This window comes from Mobula birostris, chromosome 26, assembly GCF_030028105.1.
Source record: "Mobula birostris isolate sMobBir1 chromosome 26, sMobBir1.hap1, whole genome shotgun sequence".
Classification (NCBI taxonomy): Eukaryota; Metazoa; Chordata; class Chondrichthyes; order Myliobatiformes; family Myliobatidae; genus Mobula; species Mobula birostris.
Window position 1 is genome coordinate 31520771 of NC_092395.1, and position 23147 is coordinate 31543917.

Consider the following 23147-nt stretch of genomic DNA (forward strand, 5'->3'; position numbering starts at 1 on the left):
TGGTGACTACAGGGGTCTGAGTTGGGACTACTTCCTTTTACATTATATATCAATGACTTGGATGATAGAATTGATGGCTTTGTTGCAAAGTTTACAGACAATATGAAGATAGGCGGACAGGCAGGTAAGTTTGTGGAAGTAGAGAAGCTACAGAAGGGCTTAGACTGATTAGGACAGGGGTCCCCAACCTTTTTTGCACTGCGGACCGGTTTCATGTTGACAAAATTCTTGCGGACCGGCCGACCTGGGGGGTGGGGGGCGTGGGATGGCTGCCAACGGACAAGAGTAGCAGTCAAATACATTGCGTTTACCCAGAGAAAGACTACAATTACCATGAAGCCTTGCGCAGGCACCAGTGCGCATGCGTGCACCTGCCGATTATTTTTCTACAAATCGTTTTTGGCGATTCTGTTCGGGGGGGGGTGGGAGGTGTTAATCACGACTGGAATATCTGTGATAAGTGGCTAATACACTCAATTTCGTTTCTAAAAGGCTTTATCTAACGAATTTAATATTAAACACACAGCACATATTTTCCTCGCATGAATATAGCGATAAGTCAAATATCAGGGGAGGACAGGGGAGCTTGAAGTAAGTGTTGAATGAACTTCCAGTAGAAGTGTCAGAAGCAGGTTCGATATTATCATTTAAAGTTAAATTGGATAAGTATATGGACAGGAAAGTAATGGAGGGTTATGTGCTGAGTGCAGCTCGGTGGGACTAGGTGACAGTAGCGTTCAGCACGGACTAGAAGGGCAGAGATGGTCTGTTTCCGTGCTGTAATTGCTATATGGTTATAAGTCAATAGCATCATAACATTTTAAGTAACATTTGGATATTAAACACAGTGCATATTTTCCCCGTATGAACATAGAAAATCATTGCAACACACCAATATCGCTGAATCAGTGGGAGCCCTGGGCTTGTTTTCCTGCAACAAGATGGTCCTATCGAGGGGTGATGGGAGACAGCGATACTCGAAGGGGGTTACTTATGTCCAGTCTAATCCGCAATTTAGTTTTTGGTACATTCATCGCAGAGATATGTTGGAAATGGAAGCAATGTTTTCGGTGCTTCCGTGGCTATCTCAGGATATTGAGCCTTGACTTTGATCCAGAACGCCGGCAGAGATGTTATGTCAAACAAACTTTTCAGCCCGCCGTCATTTGCAAGCTCGAGGAGTTGATCTCCCTCCCGCGCTAACGTGGACGACGCGCGTGTAATGGCTCAACAGTGGGTGTGACAGGGAATGAGGAAAGGTGCAGCTGACTCATATCGCCAAATCACATCGTTTCCTCACGGCCCAGTAGCGCATGCTCTGCAGCCCGGTACTGGTCCGCGGCCCGGTGGTTAGGGACTGCTGGATTAGGAGAATGGGCAAAGAAGTGGCAGGTGGAATACAGTGTTGGGAAAAGTATGCTTGTATGCTTTTGTAGAAGAAATAAAAGGGTAGACTACTAAATGGAGAGAAAATTCAAAAATATAAGGTGCAACAGGACTTTGGAGTCTTTGTGCAGTGTTCCCTAATGGTTAATTTACAGGTTGAGTCTGCGGTGAGGAAGGCAAATGCAATGTTAGCATTCATTTCAAGAGGACTAGAATATAATAGTAAGGATGCAATGTTGAGGCTTTATAAAGCACTGGTGAGGCTTCACTTGGAGTTTTGTGAGCAGTTTTGGGCCCCTTATCTTTGAAAAGTTGTGCTGACTCTGGAGAGGGTTCAAAGGAGGTTCACAAAAATAATTCCTGGATTGAATGGCTTGTCATATGACGAGAGTTTGATGACTCTGGTCCTGTACTCACTAGAATTCAGAAGAATGTGGGGGGGGGGGGTGACCTAATTGAGACCAATCGAATAGTGAAAGGCCTTGATAGAGTGGATGTGGAGAGGATGTTTTCTGTGGTGGGGTAGTCTAGGACCAGAGGACACAGCTTTAGACTAGAGTGGCATCCTTATAGAATGAAGATATGGAGAGGGTGGTGAATCTGTGGAATTTGTTGCCACAGGCTGCTGTGGAGGCCAAGTCTTTATGTATATTTAGGCAGAGGTTGATAGTTTCTTGATTGGAATGAAAGGATATGGTGAGAAAGCAGGAGATTGGAGCTGTGAAAAATAATGGATCAGCCATGATGAATTGGCAGAGCAGACTCAGTGGGCCAAATGGCTTAATTCTGCTCCTACATCTTATGGTCTCTTCAGTCTCCTCAGAAAGTAGAGGCCTTGGAGAGCGCTCTTGACTGTGAAGGATATGTTCTCAGACCATGTTGTACGAAATGTGCACTCCCAGGTATAAATATGTGTATAGGCAAGTAAATAGCCACATATACATTACAAATATGAGATCTTTATTTAGAAGCAAAGTACCACAGGGGCTGTAAACCCAACATTTCTTTTATTTGAGGGAGATGTATACAGCACTGTCATTTTGCTGACAGAATAAATAGGAATCTATATTGCTAAAGTCATGCAAATTATTTGTACTTACTGAACCTGTAGTTTGAAAATTAATGCTGTAAATCACAGTAATGAGTCTTAATAAGAAACCGAGCTGTGGCAAACATACATTCGCAAGTATATACCCAGCAACATCCATCTGTGCAGGTGTCGTGGCTGATTAACTGGACTCTGAAAACTTGCACTCATTCTTCAATCACACTGTATTTACTTGTGCTCAAGCAGAGCAACCTGGCCCCATCATCAAACTGTTCTAAAGTTTGAACAAAAGTACAGATAAACAACATTTTTATACAGAAATGCATGAGCTGGATGTCATCATTGCTCAACTGATTATCTTGTGTGTGTTCCAATTCCTTATCTGAATAAGCAATCACCAAACAGACTATGATAATATAGGTGTTACTAACCAATAGGAGTTGAGTGTTAAAGGGACAATAACTCCTCAGAATTGGTAAAGTAACTGTCCAATAGTAAATGTTACTCTAGAATTCTTTGTTTGGCCTTATCTTGTCTTGGTATGCTAAATGGCTCCGGCCCCATGCTGTGCAAAGGCAAGCTATGCTCTCAAGGATCTTTCTTGCCTGTGTTGACTGCACACTATCCTACACTATTTTTGCCTGGGCATTCTCTTAACCCTTGCTTTGCCACAACCTCCACCCAAACATTGCAAAAATGTTCTCATATAGGTGTGTTCATCTACAATATAAATGCTAAAAATACCTCATCAAGTTAGCCCCTTGAGATTCTTAGCTTAGCCACTGATTCTTTTGCATGCATGACAAGGAGAATCAGGAATTGCACCACACACGAAGCCAGTGGTTAGGAAAATTGAGAAGGTCAGAGAAAATGATCAGTAGTAGTTAATTTATCCTCATAAGCTTGGGCGGATATGAGCTGTGAAGTGGGATGGAAATACACACACAATTCCCAAGTCCTACCTCGCCTCCTCAAAACTGATTGGGGTTAGAGCAAAGGACTGAGCATGCCATTGGGATTTTTCATCAGGGAAGAAGGGGGTTAGAGGTGGCAGGAAAAAAGACGGTGTTAGTGAATATGAGGTGGTATTGGGTGATAGGAGTTGTATGGAGGAAGGCAAGTGGCAGGTTTCCAGGAAATTCAAATATAAGTGGCCAATTGAGGATTGTAGTACCTTAATGTCCAGTGATGAAAGCAGTAGACAGGGTGTAAGTAAAAGAAGGAAGGAAGAGTTTAAGGTTTTGTTGAGTTTTGAATGAGGTCCCGTTTCTAATATCAATCCAATTAGACTAACTAAGGATTTGAAAAAATCATTAGAAGACATTGTGGGTGCAAAACCCTTAAGAGTTGGGGAATTCCTAGTATTTTGTAAAGATAGTTAGCAATATGAGAAAGCTTTGGGATTAAAAGCTGTGGAAGGAATGAAAGTAACACCAAGAAATATATTGAATGACAGTGGCTTTGGGGAGTAATCTCTGGAGTGCCTCTAGATCAGTGACTCCCAACTTTGGGTTCGTGGACCTGTCAGTTAATGGTAGAAGCCCATAGCATAAAGAAGGTTGGGAACCCCTACTTTAGATGTATCCATGGACCTAGTTAAAAATAAATTAGTCGGGGGAAAAGTTGTGTGACACTAAGCGTTTAAGAGGGCTTTATGGTGGAGTTAGAACAGATAGCTTATCAGTGTTTATTAAATTTGATGGCAAAAAGTTGCTGGAAAGGATAACTTTAGATTACATGAGTTACATGGTTTGAGTCTGTGTGCCACAACCTCTGATATGTTTTCAATACCAGAAGTATGGTCATGCAGCAGCCGTGTAAGGGTAAAAAACGGCATGGTTGATGTGGCAGAGAACATGGTTATGGCAATTAGAAACCATAGAAACTACAGCACAGAAACAGGCCTTTTGGCCCTGATTGGCTGTGCCGAACCATTTTCTGCCTAGTCCCACTGACCTGCATACGGACCATATCCCTCCATACACCTCCCATCCATGTATCTGTCCAATTTATTCTTAGATGTTAAAAAAGAACCCGCATTTACCACCTCGTCTAGCAGTTCATTCCATACTCCCACCACTCTCTGTGTGAAGAAGCCCCCCCAATGTTCCCTTTAAACTTTTCCCCCCTCACCCTTAACCCACGTCCTCTGGTTTTTTCTCCCCTTGCCTCAGTGGAAAAAGCCTGCTTGCATTCACTCTATCTATACCCATCATAATTTTATATATCTCTATCAAATCTCCCCTCATTCTTCTACGCTCCAGGGAATAAAGTCCTAACCTATTCAACCCTTCTCTGTAACTGAGTTTCTCAAGTCCCGGCAACATCCTTGTAAACCATCTCTGCACTTTCAACCTTATTTATATCCTTCCTGTAATTTGGTGACCATAACTGAACACAATACTCCAGATTCAGCCTCACCAATGCCTTATATAACCTCATCATCATTGTAGTGAAGGTATAAGACTAAATTGTAGCAACTGTGGAGGAGAACATAGCTCTGCTTATGCAGTGTATCTTGTGCGTAAGAAAGCTGTGGAAGTGCAGCATATTTGGGTGAAAATGGACATATGCAGAGGCTCTGCAGAAAGTACAGGATACAGTGTCAATGACGTCTATTTATCCGGAATACAGGCAGTTTAAGTACAATGTGTAAAGTGCATGATTGTATAACAAATGATTCTCTGATTGTAGATAAACTAAAGTTTGTCACTTTCATGGCAGATGTGTTAAATTGAACAGCACAAACTAAAAGCAGGACAGAAGAAAATAAAATTATATTAAAAGCTGCAGAAGAACATCTAGAGATAAAAGACTTAACTCAGGAAGTTTCTAGTGATGCCTTACAAGGAGAAGTAAATAACCTTCAGACTTCAAAGGAGGGTCGTTAATGGTTTTTCTTATCTTACAATGGAATGCTGATGGTCAGGAGTTTAAGAAATTTATTGAAGATTTACCAAATAAACCTGATGTTACACGTGTACAGGAAACCTGAGTTAAGTTTTAAGATACAAAATTATATTCATATAAGACACAATTGGAAAATGGACAATGGAAAAAGAATGGTTACTTTTGACAAAAATGGGATAGCACACAGAGTTTTGGAGTTTGGGGTTGTTTATGAGTCAAATATATTGAAATTTGGAGAAAGAATAGTGAAGTACAGATAATAATTTTATAACCCTTATGAAAGGTTAGCACTAGTGGAAGATGTCTGTAGTATACTGGACATTCAAGTGCGTCAGGGAAGTGAAGTTTGTGCAGTGAAAATTATGGTTGAGAAAGTGCTCAGGAAGCTTAATGGTCTAAGGGTGGGTAAATCTCCTGGACCTGATGGAATGCACCCTCAGGTTCTGAAGGAAGTAGCAGGAGAGTTTGTGGAGGCTTTAACAGTGATCTTTCAAGAATCGATAGATTTTGGCATTGTACCGGATGACTGGAAAATTGCAAATGTTACTCTGCTATTTAAGAAGGGTGGGAGGCAGCAGAAAGGAAACTAAAGATCTGTTAGCCTGACATCAGTGGTTAGGAAGTTGTTGGAATGGATTGTTAGAGATAAGATTATGGAGTACCTGGCGGCACAGGCCAAAGCTAGCATGGTTTCCTGAAAGGAAAATCCTGTCTGACAAACCTATTGCAATTCTTTGAGGAAATTAAAAGCAGGGTAATCAAAGGAGATGCAGTAGACATGGTGTACCTGGATTTGCAGAAGGCCTTTGACAAGCAGGAGGCTGCTTAGCAAGATTAGAGCCCATGGAATTACAGGTGAGTTACTATCATGTGTGGAGCATTGGCTGGTCGGCAGAAAACAGAGAATGGGAATAAAGGGATCCTATTCTGGCTGGCTGCCAGTTACCAGTGGAGTTCCACAGCGGTGTTAAGACCGTTACTTTTTACGATGTATGTCAATGATTTGGACTACGGTATTAATAGATTTGTGACTAAATTTGCCGAGGATACAACGCTAGGTGGAGGAGCGGGTAGTGTTGAGGAAACAGAGAGACTGCGGAGAGACTTAGATAGTTTAGGGGAATGGGCAAAGAAGTGGCAAATGGAGTACAATGTTGGAAAGTGTATTGTGATGCACTTTGGTGGAAGAAATAAATGAGCAGACTATTATTTCGATGGGGAGAGAATTCAAAATGCAGAGATGCAAAAGCACTTGGAAGTTCTTGTGCAAGATACCCTAAAGGTTAACCTCTAGGTTGAGTCAGTTGTGAAGAAGGCAAATGCAATGTTGGCATTCATTTCTAGAGATATAGAATATAAGAGCAGGGATGTGATGTTGAGGCTCTATAAGGCATTCGTGAGACCACACTTGGAGTATTGTGTGCACTTTTGGGCTCTTTGTTTTAGAAGGGATATACTGACATTGGAGAGGGTTCAGAGAAGATTCACAAGAATGATTTCAGGAATGAAAGGGTTACCGTATAAGGAACATCTGTCAGCCCTTGGGCTGTATTCCCTGGAGTTCAGGAGAATGAAGGGGGATCTCATAGAAACATTCAGAATGTTAAAAGGCCTGAACAGATTAGATATAGCAAAGTTATTTCCCATGGTAGGGGATTCTAGGACAAGAGGGCACCACTTCAGGATTAAAGGACGTCCTTTTAGAACTGAGATGCGGAGAAATTACTTTAGTCAGAGGGTGGTAAATCTGTGGAATTTCTTGCCACGAATGGCTGTGGAGGCCAAGTCATTGGGTGTATTTAAGGCAGAGATAGATAGGTTCTTGATTAGCCAGGGCATCAAAGGGTATGGGGTGAAAGCGGGGGAGTGGAGATGACTGGAAGAATTGGATCAGCCCATTATTGAATGGCAGAGCAGACTTGATGGGCCAAATGTCCTACTTCTACTCCTATATCTTATGGTCTTATGATATTTTGGAATGGGGAAAGTAAGGTTATACAGTATGGTGTTTGAATTTTAATGCTCATAGTATAATGTGAGGTTGCAGTGACACAAATGTGAATGGGTTAGTGGTAGACAACTTTGTGAAAGAAAGGTGTTTGGTGTGGTTGAATGATGATAGGAGTACAAGGATAAATCTATCTACCAACACTATTACTGTGATAGATCTTAAGCTGGTACCTGAGGATATAGCAAGTGTGTGTAACTGGGAAGTGTATGATACAACAGTGGGGAGTGATCATTTCCCCATTATCTGTACAATAGGAATAGATATGTATCAAAGGAAAAGATTTCATATCCCCAGATGGAATTTTAAAACAGCAAATTGGGATATATTTGATGATTTATGTGAAAGTAGATTTCCCGATCATATGGTTCTGGAAGATATCGAGTTGTGTAATAATACCTTGTGCTCTGTACTCACTTAACAGCTCAGGGATCAATTCCCAGATCGTTGGAAGATAATAAAAGGAAAGCTGTTTCCTGGTGGGCAGATGAATGTAAAAGAGCTGTGAAGGAGTGAATAAAGCTTTAGGAAAGTTAGGCAGTGTTACTCCTATTCATCTTTCATACAATAGAAAAGAGCTCCAACTATAGTTTGAAAAGTAGTGAGAAGGGCAAAGAAAATATATTGGAGAACGTATTGTGATAGCTTTGGGAAAGAGATCCAGGTAGGGGAAGTTTGGGATGTGATACAGAAAACAGGGGGATGGGGGAGTTAGAAAACTTGATGCATTATCTGTTTTTTATGATAGGGAGAAGGCTGCAGTTACTGACTCTGAAAAAGCAGAGTTATTAGCAAAAACATATGTCAAAGCACATTGTTCGGCCAATTTAAGTAAAGAAAAGAGGTCTTACAGAGAAACAGTTTTGGCAAGCAATCCTCAGATTGCTGAGAAAAAATGTTCCAGTTCCTGCTTGGATGTCAAATTTACATTGTTTGAACTTAAAAGGGCTATCGTTAGTCCTGGTTATTCATCAGCTGGGAAAGATGATATTAGTTATATTTTGTTTACCTGGTTTTCGTAGTCAAAACTTATAAGACATAGGAGCAGAATTAAGCTACTTATCCCATTGAGTCTGTTCCACCATTCAATCATGGCTGATCCTTCTTTCTCCCCCTCCTCAGCTCCACTCCCTGGCCTTCTCCCCATAACTTTTGGTGGTGTGGCCAATCAAGAACCTATCAATCGCCGCCTTAAATACACCCAATGACCTGGCCTCCACAGCTGCCTGTGGTAACAAATTCCACAAATTCACCACCCTCTGGCTAAAGAAATTTCTCCGCTTTTTCTCTGTTTAAAATGGACGCCCTTCTATCCTGAGGCTGTGCCCTCTTGTCCTAGACTCCCCCACCCTGGGAAGCATCCTTTCCACATCTACTCTGTCTAGGCCTTTCTTTCAACATTCGAAAGGTTTCATTGAGATCTCCATTCATCCTTCTAAATTCCTGCAAGTACAGGCCCAGAGCCATCAAATGTTCCTCATATGATAACTCTTTCATTCCCGGAATCATCCTTGCGAACTTCCTCTGAACCCTCTCCAGTGCCAGCACATCTTTTCTTAGATAAGGAGCCCAAAACTGATCACAGTACTCAACCTGAGGCCTCAACAGTGCCTTATAAAGCCTCAGCGTCACGTCCCTGCTCTTATACTCTAGACCTCTTGAAATGAATGCTAACATTGCATTTGCCTTTCTCACCACCAACTCTACCTGCAAGTTAACCTTTAGGTTGTTCTGCACAAGGTCCCCCAAGTCCCTTTGCATCTCAGATTTTTGGATTTTCTCCCTGTTTAGAAAATAGTTTGTACATTTATTTCTACTACCAAAGAGCATGACCATGCATTTTCGAACTTTGTATTTCATTTGCCACTTTGTTGTCTATTCTCCCAGTCTGTCTAAGTCCTTCTGCAGCCTTCCTGTTTTCTCAACACTACCTTCCCCATCTCCAATCTTGGTATCATCAACAAACTTGACAACAAAACCATCTATTCCATCATGTAAATCATTGATATACAGTTAAAAAGAAGCGGTTCCAACACCAACCACTGTGGAACACCACTAGTCACTGGTAGCCAACCAGAGAAGGATCTATTTATTCCCATGCCAGTAACTTCCCTGTAATAACAAGAGCTCATAATTTGGTAAGCAGCCTCATGTGTGGCACCTTGTCAAAGGCCTTCTGAAAGTCCAATATATAGCATCCACTGCATCCCCTTTATCTATCCTACTTGTAATCTCCTCAAAGAATTCCAACAATTTTGTCAGGCAGGATTTTCGCTTAAGGAAACCATGCTGACTTTGTCATACCTTGTCCTGTGTCACCAAGTACTTCATAACCTCATTCTTAACAATTGACTCTGACATCTTCCCAACCACTGAATTCAGCCTGACTGGCCTATAATTTCCTTTCTGCTGTCTCCCTCTTTTCTCAAAGAGTGGAGTAACATTTGCAATTTTCCAGTCCTCCAGAGTCCAATGGCTCTTGAAAGATCATTCTAATGCCTCCACAATCTCTACTGTTACCTCTTTCAGAACCCTAGAGTGCATCATCTAGTCTGGGTGACTTATGTAACTTTAGGTCTTTCAGCTTTTTGAGCACCTTCTCCCTTGTAATAGTAATTGCACTTATTTCTCTTCCTTCACACCCTTCAACACCTGGCACACTGCTGGTGTCTTCCACAGTGAAGATTGATGCGAAATAGTCATTTAGGTCATTTCCTTGTCCCCCGTTATTATTTCTCTGACATCATTTTCTAGCAGTCCTATATCCATTCTCAACTTTCTTTTTTATATACTTGAAAAAGCTTTTACTATCCACTTTGATATTGTTTGCTAGCTTGCTTTAATACTTTATCCTTTCCCTCCTAATAATTCTTTTAATTGCTTTCTGTAGGTTTTAAAAAGCTTCCCAGTCCTTAATCTTCTCACTAACTTTTGCTTTGTTGTATGCCCTCTCTTTTGCTTTTACATTTGCTTTGACTTCCCTTGTCAGCCACAGTTGTACTGTTTTGCCATTTGAGTATTTCTTTGTCTTTGGAATACATCTATCCTGAACCTTCCTCATTTTTCCCCAGAAACACAAGCCATTGCTGCTCTGCTGTCATTCCTGCCAGTATCCCTTTCCAATTTACTTTGGCCATCTCTTCTGTCATACCACTGTAATTTCCTTTACTCCACCGAAATACTGCTACATCAGACTTTACTTTCTCCCTTTCAAGTTGAACTCAATCATATTGTGATAACTGTCTCTTAAATGTGCCTTTACCTTAAGCTCCCTATTCACCTCCGGTTCATTGCATAACACCCAATCCAGTATAGCTGATCCCCTGGTAGGCTCAATGACAAACTGCTCTAAAAAAGCTATTTCATAGGCATTCAACAAATTCACTCTCTTGAGATCCATTACCAACCTGATTTTCCCAATCTGCCTGCATGTTAAAATCTCCCATGTCTATCATAACATTGTCCTTTTGACATGCCTTTACCATTTCCCATTGTAATCTGTAGTCCACATCCCAGATACTGTTTGGAGGCCTGTATATAACTGCCATCAGGGTCCTTTTATGCTAACAGTTTTTTAACTTGACCCACAAGGATTCAATATCTTCAGATCCTATGTCACTTCTTTCTAAGGATGTGATGCCAGTCTTTAGCAGCAGCGCCATGCCACCCTGTCTGCCTACCTTCCTATCCCTCTGATAGAATGTGTAACCTGGGCATTCAGCTCCCAGCTACAACCATCCTTCAGTCGTGATTCAGTGATGGCCACAACATCATACCTGACAATTTGTAAAACTGTAACAGGTGTATATTTCTTATACTCCATGCGTTGTGGTATAACTCTTTGAGTACAGTATTTGCTACCCTCTTCGATTCTGCATCCCAAATGCACTGATACTCACCCTGCTGGTTGCAGTTTTGTCCTATCACCAACCTACCCTTCCTGATCACAAAATAACCTGCAGATGCTGTTGTCAAAGGAACTCTCACAATGCACTGGAGGAACTCAGCAGGTCAGTCAGCATCAATTGAAAAGATTCGTCGACGTTTCGGGCCGAAACCCTTCGTCAGGACTGAAGGAAGAACTTTGGGGAGGGTTTGAAGAATGCTGGTTGTTGAAAAAAACAATAATTTTAAAGACAAAGGTGTGGGGGAGGGGAAGCAGCGAGGTGATTGGCAGGAGAACAATGCGAAGTAGTAGAAGGGGGCGGAACTATGAGGGAGGTGATGTGAAATAGGGGTAGAGGGAGGGGTGAGGGGGAGGGAATTACTGGAAGTTGGAGAATTCTATGTTCATACCAAGGGGCTGGAGACTACCTAGACGGTATATGAGGTGTTGCTCCTCCAACCTGAGTTTAGCCTCATCATGGCAGTAGCGGACGCCATGTATGGACATATCTGAATGGGAATGGGAAGCAGAGTTGAAGTGGGTGGCTACCGGGAGATCCTGTCTGTTGTGGCGGATGGAGTGGAGGTGCTCGATGAAGCGGTCCCCCAATCTGCATCGGGTTTCACCGATGTAGAGGAGGCCGCACCGGGAGCACCGGATGCAATAGATGACCCCAATAGATTCACAAGTGAAGTGTTGCCTCACCTGGAAGGACTGTTTGGGGCCCTGAATGGTGACAAGAGAGGAGGTGTAGGGACAGGTGTAGCACTTGCGCTGCACTTCCCCTGTTCCAGGGGTAAGTAAGAGGAGGTCAGAGAGCTGCCGTTTTGCCTCAGTGAGGTAGAGGTCTGTCCACCAGACTACTACGGCACCACCTTTGTCAGCAGATTTGATGGTGAGGTTGGTATTAGTGCGGAGAGAGTGGAGGGCAGTGCGTTCAGAGGGAGTGAGGTTGGAACAGGAGAGAGGAGTGGTGAACTTGGGACGGTTGATGTCTCGGCGACAGTTGGGGATGAAGAGATCGAGTGCAGGTAGAAGGCCCGGGCGGGGTGTCCAGGAGGAGGAGGAGGGTTGAAGACAGAAGAAGGGGTCATCAGTAGGGGAAGGGGAATCCTTGCCAAAGAAGTAGGCTGGAGAAGTAGGCGACGGAAGAAGAGTTCAGTGTCATGGCGGGCACGGAACTCACTGAGGTGTGGACGGAGGGGGACAAAAGTGAGGCCCTTGCTAAGGACAGAATGTTCTGCCTCAGAGAGGGGAAGGTCAGAGGGGATGGTGAAGACATGGCAATGGTTGGGGCTGGGGTTGGAGGAGTGTGAAGAGTGGGAGGTCTCAGGAGGGAGAGAGGGGTTGGGATGTTCAGGGAGAGTGGGGTTAGGGGAGGATGAGGAATCAGAGGAATGGATGGACGATGAGGGGTAGAGGGATGTTTGGGAGTCGATGGGAGGAAAGAGGGTAGTGGGGGAATAGGATAGGTGGTGGGACCCAGCGGCAGTAAGAGCGGTTCCGGTTTGGAGAGTTTCGGGACCTCCGTAGGAGCTGGATCCTAAACTTGGCGTGGTGGAGACTGTTGCCTGCAGGGCCCCAGAACTGAGGTCAGAGTCGGAAGTGAGTGAGTTCATGGCTTGCCGGGGGCTGCTTCCCCTTTTCAGGAGGCGGTGGTTCCAGTCAGGGTCAGAATCAGAGGCGGATGGGTCTCCGGCCTGCTGAAGGCCTGAGAAGTCAACGTCCGAGGGGTTTCGGTCCAGGCTGGAGCTGGTCGTCGTCGTGGGCTCCAGGTGGGCGAGCTTGTTGTCCTTCTTGGACACGAGGAAGGAGAAGAAACAGCGGTTGGATGCGTGAATCCTGCGGAGAATGAAGTGTAGGAGAGGTCCGTGGCAGATGGTGGAGAGTGAGTCCCGGAGTGGTGGCAGAGAGAGGGACAGGGCCCGTAGGTATCTCCGCATGGCAGTGAGCGTGGCGCGGAGAATCCTGCGGGAGCAGCGGAGCGAGCAGCAGTCAATGAAATGGAGGTACCTGGGATCCTTGCTGGGCCCGAACTGGGAGGGCTGGATATGTCCATACTTGGCCTCTTCTACTGCCATGATGAGGCTAAACTCAGGTTGGAGGAGCAACACCTCATATACCGTCTAGGTAGTCTCCAGCCCCTTGGTATGAACATAGAATTCTCCAACTTTCGGTAATTCCATCTCCCCCCCCCCTTCCTCTATCCCTATTTCACATCACCTCCCTCATAGTTCTGCCTCCTTCTACTACTGTGCATTGTTCTCCTGCCAATCACCTCCCTGCTTCCCCTTCCCCACCCCTTTGTCTTTAAAATTACTGTTTTTTTCAACTACCAGCATTCTTCAAACCGTCTCCAAAGTTCTTCCTTCAGTCCTGACGAAGGGTTTCGGCTCGAAACGTCGACTAATCTTTTCAACTGATGCTGACTGACCTGCTGAGTTCCTCTAGCGCATTGTGAGTGTTCCCTTCCTGATAGTCTGATGTTGGTTTTGAAATTCTTTAATGCAATATGGGTTGAAGGGTGACTTCCTGCTTCCTGGAAATTAGCACTTGTTATCCCTAAGATCCTTCCAGTTATAGGCCTATTTTGCTAACTTCACATGTAATAACTTCACATAATGGAATGAATGGTTATAGCAAGACTATCTTATTTGTGGAAAATAGTGGAAACATAGCTGTACACCAATCTGGATCTTATAAAGGGAGAATGACCATGGACTCAGTGTTAAGTTTGGAATCTGATATTCATAAGGCCCAAGTTAATAAAGAATGAATGGTAGCAGTTTTCTTTGATGTAGAGAAAGCTTATGATATGTTATGGACTCAAGGATTGCTGCTTAAACTGGAAAAGACGTGGATAGCTGGTAGAATGTTCAATTGGATTCAAGATTTTTTATGTGATAGAAAGGTAAGTTACAGTGGGAACAACATTCTTTAAGGAGTGTGAGGTAAAGAATAGTACTCCGCAGGGGAGTATGTGTAACCCACTCCTTTTTAATAATATGATAAATGATATTTTCTTAAACGTTAACTCAGGCATTTCCAAATCGTTACATGTTGATGATAGTGAAGCGTAGAAGAGAGACAGGAATATAAACTATATAGTTAGGAATATGCAGGCAGCTACTAATGAAGCAGAGGAATAAGGATGTTGATGGGGATTTAAGCTTTCAGTTGCAAGGACTCAAGTTATTTATTTTTCTGAAAGGAACATTACACCCACCATTGATCTCAGGTATACAGTAAATCTCTTCAACTAGAGTCAGTGGAAAAGTTTCTAGGTATGTGGATGGACAAGGCTAACGTGGAAGGTGCAAGTGAATAAAATGGTAGAGAAGTGTAAAAATGCCCTTAATATGCTAAATGCTTAGTTGTGTCTGATTAGGATGCAAGTAAGATGTCACTTAAACAAGTGTATATTGCTTTAATCAGATCTGTCTTTGTTTATGGATGTGTTGCGTATATATCAGCCTCACCATAAGTCTTAACGCCCCTAGATAAAGTTCAAGCTCAAACACTGAGATTATGTTGTGGTGCTGTTAAATCATCCTCAATTTCAGCATTACTGGTAGAAATGGGTGAAGTACTTTTACATCTACACAGGTTACAGTTATCAATGGTTTATTGGGTGTATGTAAGATGACATAAAGTTGGTTAACCAATATTGACAATATTAGTCGAGTGTTAGGAGCACTGTTTTTGTAAGGTCTTCAGCTTTGGGTGAATGGGAAATGAATGGGCACAAAGTCTTGGGTTGTTTAATATGGATTATGGTCTCAGTGTGCCCCTTTCTGTCACTCCTCTATGTTTTCTTCTGTTTGCTTATGGTTGATCTGAGCTTTCAGGCAAAGATCAAGATGACAAGTGATCAGTGGCACAGGAAGTTCAGCAATATATGTAAAACAGATATTAGAGATTTTTGCATATCTACACAGATGGTTCAAAAGAATCAGTTACAGGTTATACAGGTGTTTGTGTTCCAACGTTTTAGGTGACTGTTAAGAAAAGATTATCAGACAAGGTATCAATATTCAGATCTGAGATGGTTGCTATCATTTTAGCCTTGGAATGTGTCGAAGAAATATGCCTTGATTATGTACTTCTGTGCTGATTCGTTCCTGGTCTTGACATCTATTAAAACAAGTACTTCAAATTGTAGGCCAGAAATTCTTCATGAGATTGGACAACATTTGCTGAGGCTGCTGGGTTTAGGCCTGTGTGTACATTTCATATGTGTTCCTGCCAGTGTCAGAGTTGAAGGAAACAAGGTAGCAGACGTTCTTGCTAAGTAATCATTTAGGACATACAGTAAATGTAGTGGTGCCTTTCCATAAGGGGCAGATGAAAGCCATAATTAAAAAGTATATTCAATCACTGAGGCAACAAAGTTTGGATAAGGAAAAGAAAGGACAACATTTATATAAAATTCAGAGCATGATGGAGACTCATGGTAGATGTGTATAAAAGGAGAGAAGAAGTAATATTTACATGTTTACATATTGGGCATACTAGGTTGAATAAGTTCCTGTTTGGAATTAATATGCATGATATGGGCATTTGTAGGGAGTGCACTTATCAAGAAATGGTGCAGTATATATTGTTTGAAAGCAGTTCCTGTGAGGTGCAAAGGAAACATCTAATTGCCAAATTGAGGTCTTTGGGACAGACAGAGTTTAACATGGAAAGTTTGTTAGAATATCACTGCTATCTTAATGGATATAAGTATTTGACTTTCTGAAAAGCATTAGCCTTTTTAATTTTATTTGAGTTTTGTTTTGGTGAGGAACTTAGTGGGTATACTTGCTGTCTCTTTGCTCTATACTCCAACTCAGTAGGTGACGGTAATGCCCCTTATGTTGGTCTGCCAACCACCATTAAACTTTACAAAAAGAAGACGAAGAAGCAGTGGTGGGTGGGGGAAGTAGTGTTGGGTGGAGCCAGACTGTCTGATGGAGGGTGAGGGAGATGATTAGGTTGAATATTTGGAGAACAGGTTAGCGGTGAACTTGGTGGCAACAGAATAACAACAGTAGAGACATTGGAGGGGACAGGAAACATTAACTAACAATGGTAAGTCAAAGAAGATAGAACTGTAGAGCAACAGTTATACATCCAACTGTCCCACATTTGCCCGATCACTTTGTGTCCTTTAGCTAATAATAAAGCTTGCTTCAATGTTCTCACAGGTCTTACATACTTGGTAGAATGGGCACAGTATTCTACTTCATGAGAAATTCAGTCTGCAGTCTTCTGCTGCAACAGAATAAAGTGTCATCCAAGTGGTACTGTACGTGCAGGAGTGTGTCTATAACGCCCACTTTGTGCACTTGTAGCTAAATGCGCATGTATATCTGGTCTTTGCGTATGTGTGCGTGCATGTGTTTCTTGCTTTGAACCTCAACAGTGCAGAGTAGATGGGGAACATGGAGAGCTGCGAGAATGGGCACATTTCCACAACTAGTTACCCTGAACTTGTGTGCCTGTTTATATACATATATATCATTCACTTAAATACATTAGACTGCTCTTCTGCTTTTGTAAATTAGATATATATCTGAGTCACGTTGATGTTCCCAAAGGAATTTGCATCTTTCATGTCGAATCCATTTCTTGGTTGAAGATGGTGTCAATTCATGAATCAGTTATGTGGAGATCTTATACTGTGTCTTCCACAATCCCTTTTGGGACAAATCTTGTAATATAATGACATGTCTCTTGGGTATTTTATTGCATGTATGTATCTAGCATATACATTTGCAATTTTATTTACTTTTTTACAAGGCATATCTTTGTTACACATACTTCAACATTGCATTTCCATATGCCAGTCTTATTAGGTGGTATTAGTATGCTCTCACTAGCAAACTTTGGATTGCTTCTCTAACATGAGTCATTCACTGTTTTCTCAGTCTCAACTACCTCCCTTCCAAACTCCACCCAAGGTCCGACTGAACTAATTTCAATTGCATCTTCTGGTGTATAGACTGTTATGGAATGTGCCATCAGTAAAAAGTTTGCTAATCAGTGTATTGTTGCTCAACATGACCACTGATAATAATTGGCTCTTCAATACTTTTTTGTCAATTCTCACTGATCATTCTGCTGCACGATTTGAAATTGTAAGATATGGTAAAATAAGTGTTTGCTTTCACACCACTTTATTTCATGAAGTTATCATATGGAAATTAAGTACAAAATATGGACAGTAATCTGAGATTAAGTGATATGAGAAAATGGGTCATTATTATTCAAAAGTATGCTTTGCTGGTCCCAACATCTTTCACCTCGATTGATTTGAAACGACTATGAGCACTAAACTGTTTCAATCTCTTTTTCATATTCTGTGTATATTCTTTGAGAGAATCATGTTGTATTTTTCCAACTCTGTGAAGGTATTTTAGCTGGCTTGACTCTGCAATCCTGAGTGATAATACATTACCAATTGGCTCTTCAAGATCTTTATAACCTGGCCAAAAAAATGAAACTGCTGGCTATTGTTCTCATGCTCAAAATACCAGAAATCTCAGTGCAAAGCTCTTCTAAAATTTGTCTTTGCAATATATTTAGTATAACAAATCCCGTGTCCTTACTTAACATAACCTAATTAACAGTTCATATCATCAGTTATAGTTCCATCTCATGTCTCTGTCTGGATATTTGTCTGATTCAGGCTAATCTTTTGAAGATTTTTAAATATTTATTCGAGTGACATATTTTTATGTCTTGACTTTCTCCATTATTTACTCTTTTCTTTGACAGTTTTACATTTCCTTTGCATCTTCTTTCAGACCAAGATTAACTGCTTCTCTCTGTATCAATACACACTTGCTTCCTTTGAGCTTTTCTTTGTGTTCTCGTATTCCACTGACACTTCTTAAATAATTTAAAGATATTATTCAGTATTTATGCTCTTTGTACTTCGTCTTGACTGCATAGACAGTGGTCTGTAACTTGTAACTTGGAAGATCTTTGTTTATAGTGTTACTGCAACCAATAGACTGGTGTACAAATAAAAAGCCTTATGCATATTAATCATCAATTATTGCTGATTTGCATTATCTGTATTCATTTGAACATATGGATATGATAGTTCTGGATTGTTAAAAAGTGGTACCTACCTACTCTCCATACAAATCCTGTAAGCAGTGCTACTTGTAAACATCAAAAGTCGAACAATTTTGCTCTCTTCAGCCACTAATATAGTTGCTGCCCAGTCACTCTGCTCTGCCTGTACTAGACAGAACTCTACTCCACTCTAACCTACAGTAATTATCTATTCCTTCTCCAAGTTCTTCAGTGCTTATGAGATAGGATGATTGGCTTTGCATCTGCCTGCAGATATAAGCAATATGACTGAAGTGCCTCTATAGGTCCCCTTGTATGTTTCTGCCTACCTTTCCAAGTGTGATTTTGAAACATTTTAGTTTGAAGTTATTTTGCATTCGAGCTATCTTTGTCTACCTCCACACATTGCAATTTTGCACCACCTTCAAATGTGGAATTCTGTGGCTTTATCAATTTTGAATAAATTCATTCATTAAAATACAAACAAATATTTCCTAGTGCTTAGTATACAGACCAAAGTTGAAAAGTCAGGATGGGCCCCACCAACATCATGCTTGTCATCAAAGTTCTAAGTACTTTTATTATCAAAGTATGTATACTATATACAACCTTGAGATTTGTCTTCTTGCAGGCAGCCACAAAACAAAGAAACACAATAGAATCCACAAAAGAACCCACACCACAAAGACATTTGAACACCCAATGTGTGGGGAAAAAAAGAACAAATCTTACGAACAATTTAAAAAGTAGATAAATAACACACGGAACATGAACCATAAAGTCCCCAGCCACCGAGCCAATTCAGCGCTGAGGTGAGTGCAGCCAGTCCGGGAGCCCGATGGCTGCAGATCACAGCTGCAGAGTCAGCTCAGTGCTGAGGTGAGTAAGGCACAGAGTAGTGAGCCCTCACCCTCAATGCCTCAATCTTTTTAATCTGTCTCAGCACTTAAATCAGTTTGTTTTACACTGTCAGACATGGGCGTCGCCACTTAATTCCAGTCTAAAGCGTCAATCCACTACAGCAATGGTCATGGCTGTACCTGCATTCTCGAGAGTCCAGTTTGCCAAATACTTCAGGATACCACTAAAATGCCAGGTCGTTCAGACAGTTCAAAAGCACAGCTCTCAAAGGGAAATTACAGGGAACAAGCTCTCCTGACCTCCAATTCTAAATTTGTAGTCTCCCATAACCTCTGATTGTGTAGGATTAAAAAGATTTTGCAAACTTTTTAAAAATACTCTTGGCTTTGGAAGATTTGTTACAGCTCTCTACTTTCTGGAATACATTTCAAAAGAATAGCTTTTTGGCACTCCAATATACCATTGCTTTAATGCAGGCGTGATTGATAAATTTGAGGTGACACATTTTGGGAAGTCAGACAGGGCCAGGATATACAGTGTAGGGTAAACAATGGAGTACTGTGGTATGTTATTGAGTAGTGGGGTCTTGGGGTTCAAATCCCTATTCCCTGAAAGTGGCATTACAGGTAGATAAGGCGGTGAAGAAGGCAAATGGCATTCATAGGTTGGGGTGCAGAACATAAAAGTTCAGAGGTTATATTGCAACTTTGCAGAACAGTAGCTGAACTTGGAGTATTGTGTGCTATGCCTCACTATGGGAACAAAAATGATTGTGTTGGAGAGAGTGCAGAAAAATTTCACCCGAATGTTTTGGAAGAATTTTAGTTATGGGAAAACATCGGATATTCTGGACTTGCCTTTCCAGGTCGACTGATCACTTAGTGGAGGCGTATTATGAGAGGCACTGATAGGGTAGATGATACCCTTTTTCCATGGCAGGGACACCACAATCCAGAGGGCACAAACTTAAGGTGAGAGGGAGCAATTTTAAAGGGGATCTGAAGGGAACATTTTTTTACGCAAAGGGTTTAAATGTTTGGAATGTGCTGCCAAAGGAGGTGGAATCAGATACAATCATGTTTAAAAGACCTTTAGAAAGGCACAAATGGACAAAGGTATAGGGGGATATAGGTCTAATGCAGGTAAAAGGGATTACTTAGTTGTCTAACTGCACTGTACATATCAGCATGTGCATAGATATCATACATTTACATGGGCCTTATTGGGCAAACTTGACATGCACAAGCATGATCTTGAACACACCTTTCATGCTCAGCTTTCATTTTATGAGCCAGTTTTTGCTACCAGTAAGCTGCATCCATTGATAATACTAAGTGATGACCATCAAGACCCACAGAATGTTTTTCTTGTTCGCTTAGGATCTTCAACACTTCACCTGAACGTGTTTCAAAGTTCATAGTACTTTTTATAGCAAGTATATAGTTAGACCTTTATCCAAAGTTTTAGAATCGACATATCCGATCTCAAGGAATCTGAGAAACCTGAGCCTGCTTCATGCTCTTGAGTGTTTCACTTTGCTGAGGAGATGATGCAGCAATGGATGGCCTGCCAATTCTTACTGTATACACTTATTTGTTTGCAAACTGGAGTGGCACCAGTTCAAAGTGGCACCATTCCATCTTTAATAATTTATGAATTAAAAAGGCTAGTGAGACCTCAGAGGACCATAAAGAATGAAGTAAATTGTTGTGAATATTACTGGAAGTTCTTAGGGTTACTAGGAAAGCTTGACAGGCTTTGGGAATATTGCCGAGGCAATCAAATGTGTGAAACATTGCAGCACAAGTATTGATGCATTTTCCTGTTTTCCCATCTGGAGTAAATTATTTCCAGACAGTTTACAATGGGTTATTTGTCAGGATCATTTGAACTCAGGACCCCAACATGCAGGGTCATTTCCAAGGATTGAACTGTGTGATGGTTTGTAGATAGACATTGAGGTTAAGCAGACATGACAAGGAACAGCTGTGCTTTATCCAGAGCAATGTGTTGGTGCGCTGTATCTTCCAACAATTTGAGGTGTTTTATGATAATCCATAAGAAAAATGCAGCCTCTGAATCAACAAGGAGCTTGTAGATACACTCCTATTGTAACCCTCCTCATTCTTTTCCAGACCAGCGATCTGGCACCTGCTTCAACAGCCTGCTGGGTGGTCGATGCGCAGGAGAACTTCACGGACATTATACCAAGATGCAGTGCTGCTGTGACTCAGGGCGATGCTGGGCAGCAGGCCACACTCCAGAGATGTGTCCTGTCAGGGGCTCTGGTAAGTGAACACTCGGCAACCAGTCAGTCTCATGCTCAAAACATGACAGAGAGCACCAAAGCAAGAGTCAGATTTTGCCCTTTCTGAATGTCAGATATTTGTCAACTGACTTGAAGTATATCTGGATTAGATCATAAGCATGCTCTAATCTGATGGTTGATGCAGTATTTTCATTCAATGTTTTTAGTCTTTTTTTTGTGGAGAACACAATAGGTCCACAGGGCTTGGAAATAACTTTGGAATCAATAACATCATTATTGGCTCAGACTCCTCTTCCACATACAAAAAAAAAACAAATCATAATTAATTGTTGCTAAGCAAGACATGCAGATCTGGATTTCCTTTAGTATCTAAAATAGTGACTTAAACTGATATGCCACAGTTCCATCACATTTAAAATTCCTGTGGGGGAGGGGGGCGCAGTTGAACTGGAGACTGCCTGGAATCAGGGTTGTGGTGCTTGAAGCAATAAACACAAAATGCTGGAGGAATTCAGTAGGCCAGGCAGCATCTATGGAAAAGAGTAAACAGTCGACATTTCAGCTAGTCCCTTCATCAGGATTTACTCTTTTCTATAGATGCTGCCTGGCCTGCTGAGTTCCTCCAGCATTTCGTGTGTGTTGCTAGGACTGATTGAATATCTGTTCCAAAATGTTGGTACAGCCATGATAGGCTGACTAGCATCCCACTGTGCTCTATCATTCTACGATTTTATAAGCAATAAGCTCACTAAAGTTTAGAAACAACCATTTATTGAAGCAGTTAAATAAAACCCATCTATGCAACTCTGCATTGAGTAGAAACTGGATTTCCAGGAACTACAGATTTTCTCATGTTTGCGGTGCTTGAAGATGTTATCAGAAGGTCATTAAAAATTAGTCATGGTCTGAATGATCTGTGGAGTGTCAGTGTAGTGACTGGGCATCAAGGGTGGGAAGTAGATGGAAGTGCACTCAATTGGTTGTGATAAAGGGAGTGGATAGAAATACCACTCTAGGTCCAAACAACATTGGCAATGAGAATGGTGAAAACAGTATGCAATCCTCTGGAAGAAGCCCCATCTGACAGTAGATTAATGCCTCAAAACCCTAATTAGGAGGGACACGATGAAGTATGAAAACAAGCTAGCAAACGATATCAAAGTGGATAGTATGTAAAAAATAAAAGAGAGTGGATATAGGACCACCAGAAAATGAGGCCGGAGAAATAACAGCAGGGGACAAGGAGATGGCAGATGAACTAAATGACTATTTTGCATCAGCCTTCACTGTGGGAGACACTAGCAGTATGCCAGGTGTTGAAGAGTGTGAAGGAAGAGAAGTGAGTTCAGTTGCTATTACACGGGAGAAGGTGCTCAAAAAGCTAAAAGACCTAAAGGTACATAAGTCACCTGGACCAGATAATTTGCACCCTAGGGAGATTGTGGAGCCATTGTAATGATCTTTCAGAAATCATTGGACTCTGGCATTATTCCGGAGGTCTGGAAAATTGCAAATGTCACTCCACTCTTTAAGAAAGGAGGAAGGAAGCAGAAAGGATATTATAGACCAGTTAGCCAGACCTCAGTGGTTGGGAAGATGTTGAAGTCAATTGGTAAGGATGAGGTTATGGAGTACTTGGTGACACAGGACAAGATATGATAGACTCAGCATGGTTTCCTTAAGGGAAAATTCTGCCTGACAAATTTGTTGG

The 23147-nt window shown here is 41.7% G+C and overlaps 1 protein-coding gene across 2 annotated transcripts in view; it reads left to right on the forward strand.

Moving 5' to 3' along the window:
* Window positions 1–23147, forward strand: part of fbn2b (fibrillin 2b) — a 280052-nt gene that overhangs the window by 140973 nt on the left and 115932 nt on the right. For both annotated transcript variants that reach the window (XM_072244683.1, XM_072244684.1), the window contains one exon: window positions 21303–21455. In XM_072244683.1, the coding sequence (XP_072100784.1) occupies window positions 21303–21455 (153 nt within the window). The remainder of the gene's footprint in view (window positions 1–21302; window positions 21456–23147) is intronic.